Source organism: Nipponia nippon, unplaced genomic scaffold, assembly GCF_047370975.1.
Source record: "Nipponia nippon isolate SJK-2023a ecotype South Korea unplaced genomic scaffold, ASM4737097v1 scaffold_33, whole genome shotgun sequence".
NCBI classification, from domain to species: domain Eukaryota; kingdom Metazoa; phylum Chordata; class Aves; order Pelecaniformes; family Threskiornithidae; genus Nipponia; species Nipponia nippon.
In genome coordinates, this window is record NW_028262351.1 from 2,565,220 (window position 1) to 2,581,774 (window position 16,555).

At 34.8% G+C, this 16,555-nt stretch overlaps 1 protein-coding gene across 3 annotated transcripts in view; it reads right to left on the reverse strand.

The window, feature by feature from the left end:
- Positions 1 to 1,375: 1,375 nt before the first annotated feature.
- Positions 1,376 to 16,555, reverse strand: part of LOC104021984 (ATP-dependent chromatin remodeler CHD1-like) — a 60,437-nt gene continuing 45,257 nt past the window's right edge. For 2 of the 3 annotated variants that reach the window (XM_087770750.1, XM_087770753.1), the window contains 14 exons: positions 16,372 to 16,532; positions 13,789 to 13,830; positions 12,912 to 13,042; positions 12,355 to 12,493; positions 11,487 to 11,637; positions 10,355 to 10,477; positions 9,850 to 9,984; positions 8,395 to 8,646; positions 7,833 to 7,973; positions 5,995 to 6,173; positions 4,008 to 4,104; positions 3,743 to 3,800; positions 2,556 to 2,766; positions 1,376 to 2,357 (listed from right to left, as the gene is read on the reverse strand). In XM_087770750.1, coding sequence (XP_087626876.1) covers positions 1,997 to 2,357; positions 2,556 to 2,766; positions 3,743 to 3,800; positions 4,008 to 4,104; positions 5,995 to 6,173; positions 7,833 to 7,973; positions 8,395 to 8,646; positions 9,850 to 9,984; positions 10,355 to 10,477; positions 11,487 to 11,637; positions 12,355 to 12,493; positions 12,912 to 13,042; positions 13,789 to 13,830; positions 16,372 to 16,532 — 2,181 coding nt within the window. In that variant the 3' untranslated portion in view covers positions 1,376 to 1,996. The remainder of the gene's footprint in view (positions 2,358 to 2,555; positions 2,767 to 3,742; positions 3,801 to 4,007; positions 4,105 to 5,994; positions 6,174 to 7,832; positions 7,974 to 8,394; positions 8,647 to 9,849; positions 9,985 to 10,354; positions 10,478 to 11,486; positions 11,638 to 12,354; positions 12,494 to 12,911; positions 13,043 to 13,788; positions 13,831 to 16,371; positions 16,533 to 16,555) is intronic. The other variant, XM_087770751.1, reaches the window with a different exon arrangement.

Sequence of the window (16,555 nt, forward strand, 5' to 3'; positions counted from 1 at the left end):
CAAACTTCATTCCCCTCTGCATTTGGTTAAGTCTTAAACAGCTATAACATGATTAAAGTTAACACAACCTAAATATACTAATTAGCAAAGATTCTAACCAAAGCCACCAAGTATGTTCTGTCTTGCTTATCTCTGAAAGACCCAAAATGCCTTTGACAAAATCAGATTAACCATGTCAGCCACAATGCCATGCTAATATAGCTACACCGATGGTGAAGCAGACTTAGTGGGACTGCTCTATTGATATGTTATCATAGTGGATCCAAGATTCCAGCTCACTACCCAAACTTTAAGAACTAGGCAGTGGTTGTGGATGCTCCAACTTCTACATTTTCACCATTGGAAGATGAAGATGCATAGCACCATAGCACACATGCACAACCTTACTAGGCACCACTAGCTAAACACTGCTTCAGCAATTAAGCTCAAAAGCAGAGTTCAAAACCCTCCCAACCCTGGGAAGATGAAAATTAATGCTTCTTCCTTTCTTAGCTTATCTGAGTTGCAGCCTACATTAAATTAGCTTAAATGTACTTGGCTAAATGATACTAGAATGTGCAGCAGCTGTGCCTACAGTAAGATCATAACAGACAGGTACTCTGAAGAGGTTTTGGTTCAATTTTAATGCTTTCATGTAAACGGGGTTAATTGGAAAAAATGCTCAACACATTGCAAGATGAGAAAAATTGGAGCAACATATTAGCTCCAACCACATGATGCCAAGGTAGACATTTATCTTCCCTAATTATGTTGTGTAGTTTAATATTTTTATGGTTAAATAAGAAAGGTATGCTGTAGAAAAACACCAGCAGAAAACAAGAGCCCACATATCTTTTTGAATTTGTCAGACAGAAGTTACCTGTGTACAATCAGTGTGCATTGTAATAATTCTATTAATAGAAAGTCATTCAAATCTAAAATATTAACTGGCTGCATAGCACATTTGACATTATTGCCGATTTTAAGAGGGAAAACAAATATATTTCCAATAAATTTTGGCTGATTTGGATTCAGAAGTGTTCAGATATTGAACACTTCTTCTTTAAAACCAATGGACTGGAAAAAAACGTCCAGATCACAGTTTAGCTGAATATTTCCCACCATTTCAGTACAACAAATCATAATATTGACAGTTTAATAGAAAAACAAAACCAAAACATGTATCTGAAGCATCCAATAAAAAGGGGGCACTAAATGGAATAGAAATGTTCCCTTTCCCCATTTTTGCATTCTGAACAGTGATTTCATAAAGATATTTTATTAAAAAGTGTTAGTATACTGACTTTGTTTCATACTTGTGACAAGAAGGCCTGAGTTGGTGGGGAAAGGAACAAGCAAAAAAAAAAAAAAAAGCAAGCTCATTTAATTAGTTTGCAATAATTTTCAGCCATTTATTTTATTTTGTAAAAAGGCATTATTACAACTGATCACAAACAGGAGAAATCCTGGCTATTTTACAGTTATAGGTACAGAACTTAAATATTCAAGCTTGTGATGAAAAGCGGCAAGGTGGTTGCAGTGTACAATGTAAACAAGTAGCTTTGGAAAGTGAACAAAGTCCTTGAGAATTCTTTACTAAGAAAACAAAACAAAGTCCTCATTCCTTCCTGAAACATGATCACAGGTCAGTGTTTAAAAATTCATTTGCAAACATAATTTAAACTGTGTTCAGCCTAAAAACAGTTTTATGAGATCCAGTCTGAATGGGGGCAGTGTTGAGGTCCCTGTAAAAGTAAACATTTTCCATTTCTTAAAGAGGGGAAGAAAAAAAGAAAAAAAAAAAAAGTGCCACAACATTTGCAGCACAGTGCAGCATAAACTTTAAATACAAAAATATTTTCCTATTGTTGGGATAATAGACCTTGCATCCTGGAAAGAAGTAACAATACTGCTACTGACAGAATATCCAGTCCATATCTTTCAAGTCACATAAGGCAATTACTGTGTTAGCTTACTGTATATGGCTAAAAGAAGGTCCAGAAAATGTCAGTCTTTGTTATGTTTTCCGGCTACTCCATGTATGTTCAGGTGTACTTTTGTGATCTGATGAGTGTTCAAATGGAGATCTGTGTCCTAAAGGAGATCTTGAACCATAAGGAGACCTCTGATCTAATGGTGACCTTGGGCCACTACCAGAAGCTCTGTGGTCCATTTGCCAGTCTGAGTTGTACCTATAATCTCTGGAAGATTTATGACGGCTGTACTCTGAAGTGGAACGGTGGTCTGTGATCCTGTGGTCTGAATGGGAACGGTGATCTGAATGAGGCCGACTGTCTTTTAAACTTCCTTCCAGGTTTGACCTGTGATCTCTGCTCCTGTGGTCATCCAGTTTTCTATGTTTACTATCACTATAGTATCTGAAAAGATTTACTTATATTAGTACTACCAAACACATAGTAAGAACTACAATTACATCAATTCAACAGAACTGCATTAGAGAAATTTCTTTGCAATTCTGCATTACTCAGAAAAGATACTTTGGTGCTTACTACAAGCATACTGCAAAACCAGGAAGGGAATTCTTAACAGATTTTACAGTTGCTGAAGCAATTTACCTGCTGTCTTGTTTATAGTGATCCCAGTCTCTGTGGTCTTTTCCATTGCTGAAGGCTGAATAGGACCTTTTCCTAGAGTCACTTTTCTTATATGCATCCCCCTGATGCCTGTCCTTATGATGATCATGGTATTGTGACAAATGTCTATCAGAAGAATAACTGTCCCTGCTACTGTCATCATGGTTTGTATTCTCTTTCAGTCTTTCAACATCTGTTTAATAAAGCAGAGGTTATAAGGAAGTCTCATACACTATAAATTTTTTTCTTCACCAATTCAAACAGCACTTCTACCTGTCAGATTTAAAGCAATTTAAAAGAGCATTATAATTTGTCAGAAACAAGATCTAAATAATTGAAAGACAAATGCACTAATGTAAGTGAACTGAGAGAAACCTTAGAAGTAAATAGAAGGCAAGCAAGCTAGAAACGTAGATACGTAGGGCCGAGAAACTAAACTTTTCCACCTTACAGACTGAACAGAGAGGATCAGTGTGGTCCAAATGAGCAGTGAGTAGAGACCAGGTGCCTTTAGTAGAGCAATTTTAGATAGAACGGTAGGAAGTTCCTCTCTAAGGAGAGATAGCCCTAGCATGAACATCAGTTTTAGAGGTATACCTTGTTAATGAAAGGTTTTTAGTGGTATTCCTAAAATACATTATACTCATTTTAAACCCATGACAACATACTCCAGGTTTTACATAACATGATATAAAAACAAGTATTACAAGAAGGCAAGTGTGGGAGCATAGAAAAACAGTATTATCGTCAACAATAAAAGACATCCCATATAACTGATTGCTAACCACGACTTCAGGGAATATCTTTCTTACGATATGGTGACATTACAACTGCTACAAACAGGTATAGAGCCTCCAAGAAGTTTACAAGTGTTGAGTTGGCCTCTCTCCCTCCTCAAAATTAAATAAAAAAAAAAAAGTTGTTAGTTTTTTTTTTAATTTATTTATTTTAAAAGAATGGCCAAATAACTTGCTACTAAAATCAATAAGTACCAAATTCAGTCTGTGCTCAGTTGAATTTCATTAGCAAACTAGTGAAGTTACATTAAGTCAGCCTATACCTATGCTATCCAGCAGTATGGGAGTTCTAGGAGACAGTTTTAAGCTTATTTCATTTTACATACTGTCATTTAAGATATCCAGCACAATAATATGCTCAAGATTTCTTACCTGGATTTCTAATTACATGTGCATTCACATTGCTGCTAATATTCTGGTCGCTGTGTTGCTAAAAGAGACAAGTACAAAAATTGTCATTGATAAATCCCAAAGTTGCATCTGAATCCTTCAGAAAATATCCTAAGAAAACAGACTAGTTTACTATGAACAGTAAAATACTCTTCAAATGTATTGAGTGTACTCAATTGATACTTAATAAAACAGATTTAAAACTTAGAATATATATTTGTATATTTAGAGAGTCTGAAAGTATTACCTGAGATTCTTGGCGTTTTTTGATTGCATGTTTATATAGCTTGTGCAGCTTTCTGGCATCAAATTCTGTAAACTTAGAGACAAAAATCCACAAGTTTCTGAGGAAAAAGAAAGAGAGGTTATAATTCTTCCATATATTAGTTTTTATTGTATCATACAACAGAACATGGACTGAAATTGAAATAATTTCAACATACTTCAGTAAACTGAAATCATTGTAAAGTCTGTTACACAGAACATTACCTAGCTGCACAGCAAACATTACTTAGCTGTATTTCAAACATTTGAGAAATGAATTCCTTTAATAATTTGTCATTTTGTAATATTTATCACAATGACTGCAGAATGCAAAGCGCATGAAAAGTAGTATTAATGCCAATTCTGTTAATAGAATGATTTGTGCAATTGCATAAAAATGTAGTTTTTCAATTTGTTGTGCAAGTCTTCTGAAAGATTGTTTGAAATATGTCAGAAAACTTGAGTATTTACTACTCAGTAAAGATTCTTCCAAACTTGAAATCTCTTGCAGCTCAAGAAATTTGACCTACATGCCTCATTTCCTATAGATATCAGGGACCGGATTTTTCCACAGAATTCCAAAGCCTGGTCAAAGCTTTTGAAACCAAATGAGAAATCTGAAAGAGGATGGAAGTAGCATGGCAAAAACTTTGATCCTAATCTATGCTATGAAAGAAGAAAGGAAAACAAATCAACTCTTTTGGTGTCAAGAAGCCAAAACCCTAAAGACGACATTTGCTTCTATGATTGCAAAACACGAGATCTAAAGTCTAGAATTCTTTTAGCAAAAGTTTACAGGTGGAGTGCTTAAAAGACTACGGAATACTACTGTTCTAATTAGCGTTTAGTTCAGAAACAATCCAAGTGTGTAGGCTCAAGAAGCATCTATCTGCTCTTTCACTGTGATGATTTAAACATTATAGCATTGGCCTAGAGGTTTGCAAAAGTAGACGCAACCAACCCAGTGATATCTGTATAAGAAATATAGAATTAATACCTTTACTAAATTCTATGTCTTATTAAAGACAGATGAAATACATATTTTAATAACCTATGTATGGTACTGTAGCATTATTATGAATTAATATTATAGTAGCTCTACTATGAATTCCTGCTTAAAGAAATATAACATTTACCAAGGTGTCTTTAAGACATGGATATTGTTTGTATTTCAGTTCACTCTAATATTTTTAAGTAAAGCAAGTACAAACAGCAGAAATATTCTATGTTAACAACAGCCTGCAAGGAAATTAAACACTTGACTGAGTGTCATATATGGAAGTGCAGGATAGATTTTGCAACCATAAAGGATTAAAGTGCACATTATCATAAAGCTAACTCAAATTGTATTAAGAACTTAACAACAAAATATAACAAGTTTATAAACCAACATTTTTATTTTTTCCAAAATTATCGCTTCACAAATGCATAAGAACACTTAAAACTTCTTTCATTTTGAAATACATCTCTGAGTATGTTGTGATAAATGTTTTTTATAAAGTCATAGTTAATATCTGATTTCATTTTAGAGTATATTTTTAGAAGAAGAAATGATTCTGCAACTCAGAATCATTCAAACTTCAACACACAAATTTATAATGGCCTATTTTTAGCATGAAAAAAAAAACCCCAAACAAACTTCAAAGTTGAAAAAGCCAGATTCTTTAATTATAAGAACTCTTTTCCACTAAACATTAAATATAAAATAACTGTATTTAGAGTCTGTTTGCTTTTGGTTTTAAGAAGGAAGATGACTCCACCTACTGGACAAAATGCATTGCTATGCAAGTATGAAAAAGTGAATCCATTAAAAGCTGGAGCCATTTATAATCATAAGTCCTTATTTAATACAGCAGAAAAACACAAGAAAGGGAGAATAAGAAACAAGAGAAATAATTAAAAACTATCCTGCTTAATAGAAGCTATTATGGATTTTCCTTTTTCAAGAAAAATCATGCAGAATAACTTACTTTCTCCACTGTTTAATTTGTTCAGGATTTGCGTACTCCTTTAGACATTCAGTAATGTGGTCCCCAATTTTGATTAAGCACTGTCTAGTATGCTCCAGCTGTTCCCTTTCAGAAAGGCCTTTCTCTGGTCTATCCAGTTGTTTCAATGCTGCTTTGACAGGCCTCATTCTTTCTTTGCACTATAAAATGTAAGAAAGGAATACATTAATTCAAAGGAAAATAAAAAGATAAAAAAAATTGTAAAGCACGACCCACCCTTACTGTGCTATTTATACAGACAAAGACAGTACTGTTGTAAGCAAAATGAAAAACAAGTCTTCACTCACAGCTCTTTTAGTTTTACTACAAGGTTTCATTTAGAAAAAGTAGTATTTTAAATCCGGTTGAAAATTTACTCCTATATGAAAGCATTAGATTGCATGTAACAAATATTAAAGATTTAAGAAAGCACTAATTTAATTAATATAAAAGATTTTCTGAGGGAAAGGAATTATTATAACAGAGTTTTACAATCATGGGTTTAACTTTCAGCACAAGTATACAGGACAAGACTTATTTTACTTTTTAGGACCTTGAAAGCTATACAAACTCAGTGTCAAGATTAAGTATGAGAATGTTTAATATTAAAATATATATAAAACTTAAAATAGTAGATACTTTCTGCAACAATGAAACTTGGCATTCAACAGAGGATCAGCATTCCTTCTCTGAGCAGTTCTTAAGCCTGAGTTCTATGCAGATACTGACAGAAACTGAGCTATCTATGATAAAGCTAGTTTAGGTGTGCCTAAATTAGTAACAGTGATGACAACACAGATGTACCCACAGATATATTTCATACATGCATACTTGAATTTTCACATTAATTCAAACGCGTTAATAGTAAATGCAGATAAAGCAGTTAGCATGTTTTAAATTATAGACACTTGCTTGGAAATACCATTCAATCACAATGGCAAGGTAGACAGACGAAATGCATGTTTTTTCTTGTCTACCTTGTGACAGGTAGTCAAATGAATTAGCCTCAACAACCCACAGCAGTAATTTCCATTTGAAAAGGTAAACATGCTAATTAGATTGCATCTGACCATGGCATAATGGTGAATATCCCTTCAAGAACAGAGGGCCTGGCCAAAAAAAAAGTTCTATACGCAAAGCCAACCTAGAATAGCTCCCACTAAGGAAGAGAGGCAAGTCTGTATATCCAGAATCAAAAATATGAGTGATGGTGATGTTCTCCAAAACCCCTGTGTCAACATCTAGGGACAACTCAAAAAAAAAAAAAAAAATCAGTGAAGCTGTTCCATTACCAGTTCATGCCATTAAGTTATTAAGCAGCTACATTACATATTGCATTAACCACAGCTTAAAGCAACCTTTAAAAATACAGTTTACACTGCTTAAGTTAAGTGTAGAGGTGAACAGAGAAGCATAATTGTACATAGGAATCAAGTGATTTTCAGTCACCTACCCACACACAAGATATCCTGGAAATTATGGATGAGTCACTTATAACATTTAGATAAAAAACAAAACAAAAAACCCCACATACATAAATTGGTCAGTACCATACTGATGAGAAAACAAGATAATTTGCCTCTCACAGCCAGCACCACAGTAAACCCAGTAAACTTTACTATACTGCATAAATGCAATAAAACTGCTGGCCTGAAAACAAAACTGACTTTAGTATAGTGTCGATAACCCTTCACTGATCTAAGATTTTACTGGCAATAGATATCTGTGTTATAATGCCTAATAGCAGAATCAAGAACATCAGAAATTGTGTTAATTTAGAATATCAAGTGTAAACACGAAGTTATCAACAATGGACATACCACACTGAATGTCTTCTGATCCAGTTCTTCAGATTCTTCAGATATAGGAACTGGTTCACTAGTTGCAGTAATATGAACTGGAATATCCAACAATGAAACTTTTTTATTTTTTTCTTTATTTTCAGATTTGATTTCATTTACCTAAGAACAAAACATGAAAATATATCTGATAAGAAAACCTTATTTTTGGGCTGGTGTTAAACAGTAATTAGGCAATCACTGTAATTACTGCATCCTCTTCAATAATAACAAGAAAAAAAAAAATTCTGACATTCAATGACAGTACCTTTTATTTTCTCTCTCTGAGGGATGGAGAAGGAGAATGGACAGGTTTCTTGCACCACTTGTACTCTCAGTCCCACTAAGCTATGCATCTTTAAAGAGGTAATTTCCCATTTCATTTACCTGTACTTGTAGTTACAAGTGGTAAAAATAAAACTTCAAATGATGCAAAAAAATGAAAACTGAAGTGATCGATCCAAAATACCTTTTTAACTCAAAATCATTCACAAAAACCTGGTGGCCTTTTCTAGTGCTGTATAAGAAAAATAAACCTAGTTACCTTTTCTTCCTTTATTTCTTTTTCTTTCTGTGTGGATTCTTTTACTTTGTTTTCTCTCTTTTCTTTAATATTTTTTAATTCTTTCTTATCCTCTTTTTCTTTTTTCTCCCTTTTCAAATCCCTCTTATTTTCTTTTGTCTCTCTCTTTTCTTCAGCTTCCTTCTTTATACCAATATCTGGCTCAGGCTTTTCTTCATTTTCTTTTTCTGCTTTTATTTTTTTATGTGGATGTTTCACTGAAATAATCTCATCCTGCAATACACAAGCATATGTCACATCCAATTGAGTTCCTAATTATACAAGTTTTGTAACCATCAGATTAAAATGTACTTTTTAGCTGTGTGTGATTTCTTTAGACTCAGGTTTAACACCTATCAAATGGAGCTGGATGCAGTTGCGAAACAAAATGAGGACTATTCACTCATTTACTTGATGTGACACAAAACAAGTACTGATTGGGCAGGGGTAATGGGAGGGGGTGTGAGAGATTAAGTCCATTTAACTTTCATATCCCCAAAGAAATCTGCCCCTGTAAAAGGCAGTTAAGCTGCAGAGAGCTAAAAACAATAAGTAAATAGGCATCACAAGACTGAGCTGATTTTTCAGGGCATGGTGATGATAAAAGACCTCTGTTCTGGTTAGCTTTGTTCCAGTAACTTTTTACTGACCACAAATTAAACATTCACAGTCACAGGAGAAGGGAACAGAGTTCCAACTTTCTCTTTTCCAGAGGTGTTCTGAAGAATTTGGTGTTCTTTCAGCTACCTTCAAAGTCACAAAATTAGGTGCAACATGGCCCCTAAACTTCATCTGTTGTGGTGTGGTTTTTTTTTTTTTTTTCTTTCCTCTCTCCAGTGGTTTCTGCTGTGTGATAAATTTAAATAAACGACCCAACAAAAACAGAGGCCTAAAGGAATACATCAAAAGTAATAAAAACATAACAAAGTTGAGTAGTCTATTAGAATAATGAAAGCCCTGACATACACATTCACTTGCATGTCTCAAAATATCATTTACTCATTCTTTCTAATCAAGCTTGATTTTTTTTCCTGAGCCTGAACAAAAGTTGCTACCTGAAGAATCATTATCAGTAATAACAGATTAGTCAGAAACATTAGTTTTATATTCAGATGTTACATTAAAATTGCATTTCTAGCAGATACAATGCTCAAGTCTTTAAAGAACATTGAAATTGCACAATGTCACTTGTAATTGGGCGACAACATTATTTTATGATATTATAATTTGGAAAACTAATCATAATGTCTGAGCTACAGGCTTATCGTTAAATTAAAATAGATATAGCCTTCCATGTGATTATATTGATGCAATATTAACTGCCACAGAAGGAGGATGCCATTCAAGTGCTTCAATTTTATTAAGTCAAACAGAAGATCAAATAAAAAGTGTTACTAATAAAAACAATTGAATCTTTACCACATGAATGATGTTTACCTCATTATTCTCATCATCTTCATCAGATTTTTCTGAGGGTGGTGATGAGGAGTCACTTTTTATTTCTTCTTTAATTTTTGCAGCCTTTGTTGCTCTATTCTTCTTAGTTCTTGTTTTCTTCCTCTTTGAATTGCCCTGAATGCAAATTAGTACCTTTATTATGTCAACTAACAAGTGTCTTTGCACCACAGTTGCAGAAAAAGATTTGTTTTTTATGTTAAAGAAAGCATTCATTTTATTTATTGCCACTAATGACCACCAATTTTCTCAGGACTGGAGACCGAGCCTAATGCAACAGTAGAGAATATATACAAATAAGAGAGAATAAAACAATATTAAACTTGCAATTCATTCCTTGAGTTAGTCTCATATAATATGAATAGCAATACAGAGAAAAAAATTGCACAAAGCAAAGAAGAACGGAACTAGAAATAAAACAAGTATCTGCTGACATGCCCATAAGCATATTATGTTATCTCACTACTGAATATCAAGCTTTACTTACTGCACCAGTAAGTCTTTGTGCTTCTTTTCTTGCAAGGTCTTTATTCAGTAATTTAATGAGGTAATCTGCACGGGTCTGTAACTGCTTGGCCTGGGGTTTCTTATCTGGATCATCAGGTAAAATCTGAGGAGAGCAATGATAGTATCAACTATGAGTACACATTATCAAATTAGGAAGCTGCTAGTCTGGAGAACAGAACACTGGGAACAGAAAAAGCTGAATTAAAAAAAAAAAAAAAAAAGGTGAAAAAACCCAATATGCCAGCACACTTCAAGGAATGAAGAATTTCTTAAGCATTTTATTTTTCCCCAAACACACAACTAATGTAGTCTTGGAAATAGTCTCACAAAGTTTACAGTAAACTCAAGAAACTAGCCTCAGATTTCTGTTTCCACTCTCATAGTTTATCTAAAACATTCAGAGCTCCTGTACCACTGTCATCCACAGATCTCATAGTTCTGCCTTGTGCTTCTAAATGCATTAACTTATTATCACAGGATATTTCAGAAGCCAAAAATATGAGTGGTTTCATAAAACAAGCAAATTAATGGAAGGCAGGGGCAGGATATCATTAAACAGATTTGTATACAACCCTAGCTCCTCAAATCCCAAAGCTACAGGTTGTTGGTAATGGCATTGAGTTTGCTTCACTCCAGTCCTAAACTCCTAAACGTTTCTCACTACTTCTAATCAGCCATTGCACTACTACTAATCTGATGAGTATAGCTATTCTCATGTTGCGAACGAAAGACAGTTTCAAGCAAAGAAACCAAGGATAGGAAAACCAAACCAAAACCCCAAAACAACCTTCCCTCCAAAAGATCAAGAATAAAATTAACACAACTAGAACATTTAAACTAGGGAAGCAAAAGATGGAAGAGAAAGAATTCAAGTGACAGAGATCCAAATACATAGAAATACAGAAACATAACAGACTCTAAGAAGGTATACTTCAAATGAATACACAACATCTTGAAATCTAATAATTTACCAGAAGGATACAAAGGAGTACAACTGACCTAACTTCTGTGCAATTTCAGTTATCATAAAATAAGCTCTTTCAGTAACTGTTCTTATTAGCATTATTACCTAAACAAAAAAAGTCCTTGATGAAATTTTGTAGATGACATACCTTCTGTGTCAAATTGAGATCAGGATCCATTTTTATCATTTCCCAGCTGCCATAGCCATATTCATAGATACCTATTAACAGATTGGAATCATCTTCCTTACCCCAATCTATATCAAAATGAGCTGCCTTGGTGTGGCATGGGATGACATATCTAGTAGAAATAAATTAGGAACATAAATAAGAGATCTTCTCAAACTTAGCAAGGGAGAGGGGAACATGACACACATCACTAAGATCCTGGTATATTTAGGTAAGTAATCCAGATATCTATCAGGTTTTCTTACCATTTCTATAAAATATTTATTGAAATCAGTACTGAAACATGTTTTAAAGCAGATCAAGATTAAGATATAAAGAACAACAGACATCTATCTGTGGCCATAGATTGAGTCAGAACTGGCTAACCATGAAGATAAGCTTAAAATATTACTCAAGTGTAACTACTAACTGAATATGCAGATAGTCTAGGGACTATGATACACAAGGTAGCAAGCTAAAAAGTTCAGAGGGCTAAACAACTACCAACAATTACCATCTGCTCCACTTCGACAAATATTGCTTTGTCTCAGGCAGAGGTGACACAAAGCAGCTCCTCAACAAGCCTAATTTCTAGTCTGGAATAATTAAGAGTAACTGAACCCAGTCCCCAATGAATACAGTTCAGAAGCCAAAGCAAATACTGGCTTCTAAGGAGCGGGAAGAAAGAATAAAGAAAGGATGCGGAGCAGATTGCTGCTGCCAGTTTTTGGGGGGAATGGAGCGACACTGGTGTCCCAATGTGCTTAGAGTCTGGATTGCTTAAATATATGCATAAAAGCCTTGAATAACTTTCTGCATTATGGCTTCCTTTAGGAAAAGAAAAAAATACCTTTTCCTTTCTTCTGGATCTGAAGGAATGGATTTGTGCAATGGTGCCAACTCTTCTTCATGAGAGATTACTAGCTTTGCATTCACCTGCACTCCTGATATTCGGAATGTCGGGCCTTTAACTTTCCCAAGTTTACCTCCTTAAAATAAAGGACCAAATTGTTAAAATATTTAGCCTTTATGTGTATCTTATAGACGAACAAAGAAAAAAAGTTTGATGCTATAGCAGCAGACATTCAATTACAGCAAATGATTTTTTCTTAACCAAACACTTTAATTAAACTCCAGAGTCTCAAGGTCTTCCAGATAATAATAGCAGATTAATTTTAAATTTCATGGTAAAGCAAAAACATGCTGCATTCTACTGTGACAACTCACTCAGGGAAAGGGGGGGGGAAGTCTTCTTACTATAATCCTTTTTTCTAAATCACCTAGCATGCTAACATTTTGTTAATGTTTTCCTCTAATACAATTGTTTTGTTATAATCAGAGTGCAAGAATTATTCAGACCTCTTGACACTTTTTATTCCTCTCCCCCACCCCCAAAACACACTTTACCTGCTCTTTCTTGTCCAAAGGAATTGTCCTTTAAAGCCTTAATGCATCCATTATGTACAAGTTCTCCCAGACGTCTAAGGTCTGTCTCAGATTTATCAACTAGCTCAGCATCTCTAGCTACAGCATCTAACCTGTAAGAAAACAAATATGTTTTTACAGCTCTAAAACTTTAGTATTATGAATGACTCCTTCAGATTTTGAAACTAGAGAAGCGATCATGTAAGTTATCGTTCACCCACATTTGCTATGCTGTGTACAATTTTGATCCACGCAGTTAGAAGCAGCTATAGAAAAGAATACAGAAACTATAAAAAAGGGTGTTTCACATAGAGGACAATACAACAGGAACTATAAAGGACCCTAACTATACAGTTTTGAGTTACATTACTACACATTCTTTTAAATAGAAAAGGAACTATTATATATAATAAGATCATATAAACTATAAATACTATTAAAGAAAATGAAGGTGGGAAATTATTCTCAAAATACAGAGTAATACAGAAAGCTTAAAATAAGAACTGACAACGAGAAAAATGCAAAACTGGCAGTTAGTCTGTTGAAAGCCTATGGCTTTATCCACTCTATCAAACAAGAAAACTGAACGATTGTCATTAATGCAGATTAAACAAGACAGTAGGTAAAGTATAAAGAAAAACAAGTAGTCTTGCAAAATTGAAAGATTTGTCATACTGGCTGTCTACATACATATCATATATGAAGAAAGGAAAAAAATTAATTTAAATTCATGTTATAGTCAAGGCAAAAGATTAGGCACACTATTTTCTCTTCAACCTAAGGTTTCTTGGTATATTGTTCTAATTTTAACGAAAACAAGGTTCCAAGTTGTTATACAAATATAATCAGATAAGTTTACCTTTCAAGTGGGCCACCAAATTTCTTGTAACTCTTGATAAACCTAGTAACAGAAAATAATTATGCAGTTAAAAACATACGCTTAACTACACTGGTTTTAAAAATATATTTGTAAAGTCTTAGTACAAGGCTATGTGGACAATGCAAAGAAAATAAGAACTAGAGAGACTAGGACAGCTTAATACATCAAGATAACCTCCATTTAAAGCCAGAGTTCTATTTGGTTTAATAACTGATGTAAATAAAACAATAGAAGGTACAATTTATTTCAAAAATTACTTTACTAATTAGTTTCACAAGACAAAGGATTCAGCAATGTGATGTGTCTAATCATAAAAATCAAATGTGGATTTATAGTAAATAGAGAATTCAAACATTATGTTAGGCCTCTCATAATAAAGAGGAGCTAGCTGCAATTGTAAGGTGATTTTCAGACTTAGGAAAACATAGCATGAAAGATAAAGGAATGCAAGCACAAGAACACTCCTGACAAAGGCAGCAAACCATTATATGTTAGATGAAATGAAAAGGAAACAAGGCTCTTTAGGGTTATTTATATAATCAAAAATATTTTATAAGCTTTACAGTATTTTAGAGAAACACGAATACTTAAATTACAGAAGCAAAGTAGCATTTCACAAACCAATCAAAGTAAAGTAAAACAATTTCTCCTCCTTCTACCAAAGAAGTATTTTTAGCACCAAATATTGATGATTGATGGGACCAGCTGTACAGATTCACTTATGTACTGGTTTGCACTTAGATAAAGTTAATTTTCTTCAAAGAAAGTGTAGTGTAGAAAAAAGTGGAGAAAGTGTAATTTTCTTCAAAGTGTTGAAGAAGTCATTTTTTAGCTCAAATAAGAATCCAAAGACCTGTTGAAGCCTTAGACTGCAAGCTGTGAACTTTCACCTAGATACACTGACCGTATGCTGAACTCCTACCTAGCTACATGAAGGAAGGCCCTGAAAGTGGTGCAAACCAGAAAGATAAGGTAGCCGAAACCATCGGCAGAAGCTGCAACTATTTAAGATAAGAAAAGGAATGTCCTGCCTGGAGACAGGGAAAGGATCCAATAAGGAACAAGAAGACCCCAGACCCAAATATTACTATTGGACCGAACTCTTGCATGAGGGGAGGGGAACATAGACTGTAAGGGTATAATTGCTCAGGGATCTCTTTGTTCGGGGTCCCTCTCCAGAGGCACCCAGTTCGAGCTGCTCTTCACCGCTGTACCACTCAATAAATTCACCTGGCGTACATCATGTCGGAGACTCTGCTTTGGGAAAACCTAGGGTCAAGCCTGAAGGGAGAGGAAGCGCCCGAGGGTGAGTGTGTGTGTGAGCAAGGAGTGGAAAAGGGGCACCCATCAGATCAATGGAGCTGCCCGCTGCAAAGGGACTCCGGTCCTAGCAGTTAAAGCCTCAGGTGGCGTGTGTGCGACTCCCTGGATGGTGTGTGAATGCTCGGGCAGCTGCTGCTCCCTTAACAAGAGCACCATACCTGCTACTGTGTTTTGGATCTGTGACCAAAACAGTGTTGATAACACAGGGATGTTTTAGCTATTGCTGAGCAATGCTTACACCGTGTCAAGTCCTTTTCTGCTTCTCACACTGCCCCACCAGTGAGTAGGCTGGGGGTGCACAAGAAGTTGGGAGGGGACACATCCAAGACAGCTGACCCCAAATAACCAACGGGATATTCAATACCATATGACATCACGCTCAGCAATAAAAACTGCAGGGAAGAAGGAGGGAGAGGGGACATTCGGTGTTATGGCATCTATCTTCCCAAGTAACTGTTACACATGATGAAGCCCTGCTTTCTGGGAAATGGGTAAATACCTGCCTGCTAATGGGAAGTAGCAAATGAATTCCTTGTTTTGCTTTGCTTGCGTGCATGGCTTTTGCTTTGTCTATTAAAACTGTCTTCATCTCAACCCATGAATTTTCTCACTTTTACCCTTCTGATTCTCTCCCCAGTCCCTCTGGGGGAGATTGAGCGAGCAGCTGTGTGGTGCTTAGCTGCCTACCAAGGTTAAACCACAACAACTTATAAAAACAGATTTTGTATTTTTTTTTTTTTTTAGTTTTAAAAAGCACCATATAACATTAATTGAATTACAATGGCAAGAAATTTAAAACAACACAAGACTCACTGAACATTTGTAGGTATTTCTACAAAAATGCGCATATCGTTTCTTCAACTACAGTTTTTAGGTTAAATGATGGGAAGTAGAATATTTTGTTTGTGGGGTTAAAAAAAAAGCTCACCCATTTTAGAAACTGTTTTTTTAAAATCAGTGTCTTCAGGGGATGCAGGAAGAATAATACATATTAAAAGATTGTAAAACAATTGAGAACATTTTTTGAACCCAATGTTATCCCTCATCAAAATAGGTTCAAATTCTGGACATAACAGTTCCTTATGTCAGCACCCCAAACTACACAGAGTAAAGCTTAAATGCCTAGAGTAAAAATTTTCAATTAAATTCAGGAAAAATAGACCGTTTTCCATATTTTCAAACTCTAAAATGATAAAAACGTTTTGTTTCTTTAAACATGCATGTCCCCCCACATCTTACCGCCTAATCTCTGCATCGCTAAATCCTTTAATATTTTCTCGAGGAATAGTTCGTGGTCGTCCACGTTTTTTTGGTCGTTTTCTTTCTGAGATGGAGTCACTATCAGATCCAGAATATCTTCTGCTCCTACTGCGTTTCCCTTCACTTCCATTAAAGCTGATCTGGAATTTCAGATTAAATAATT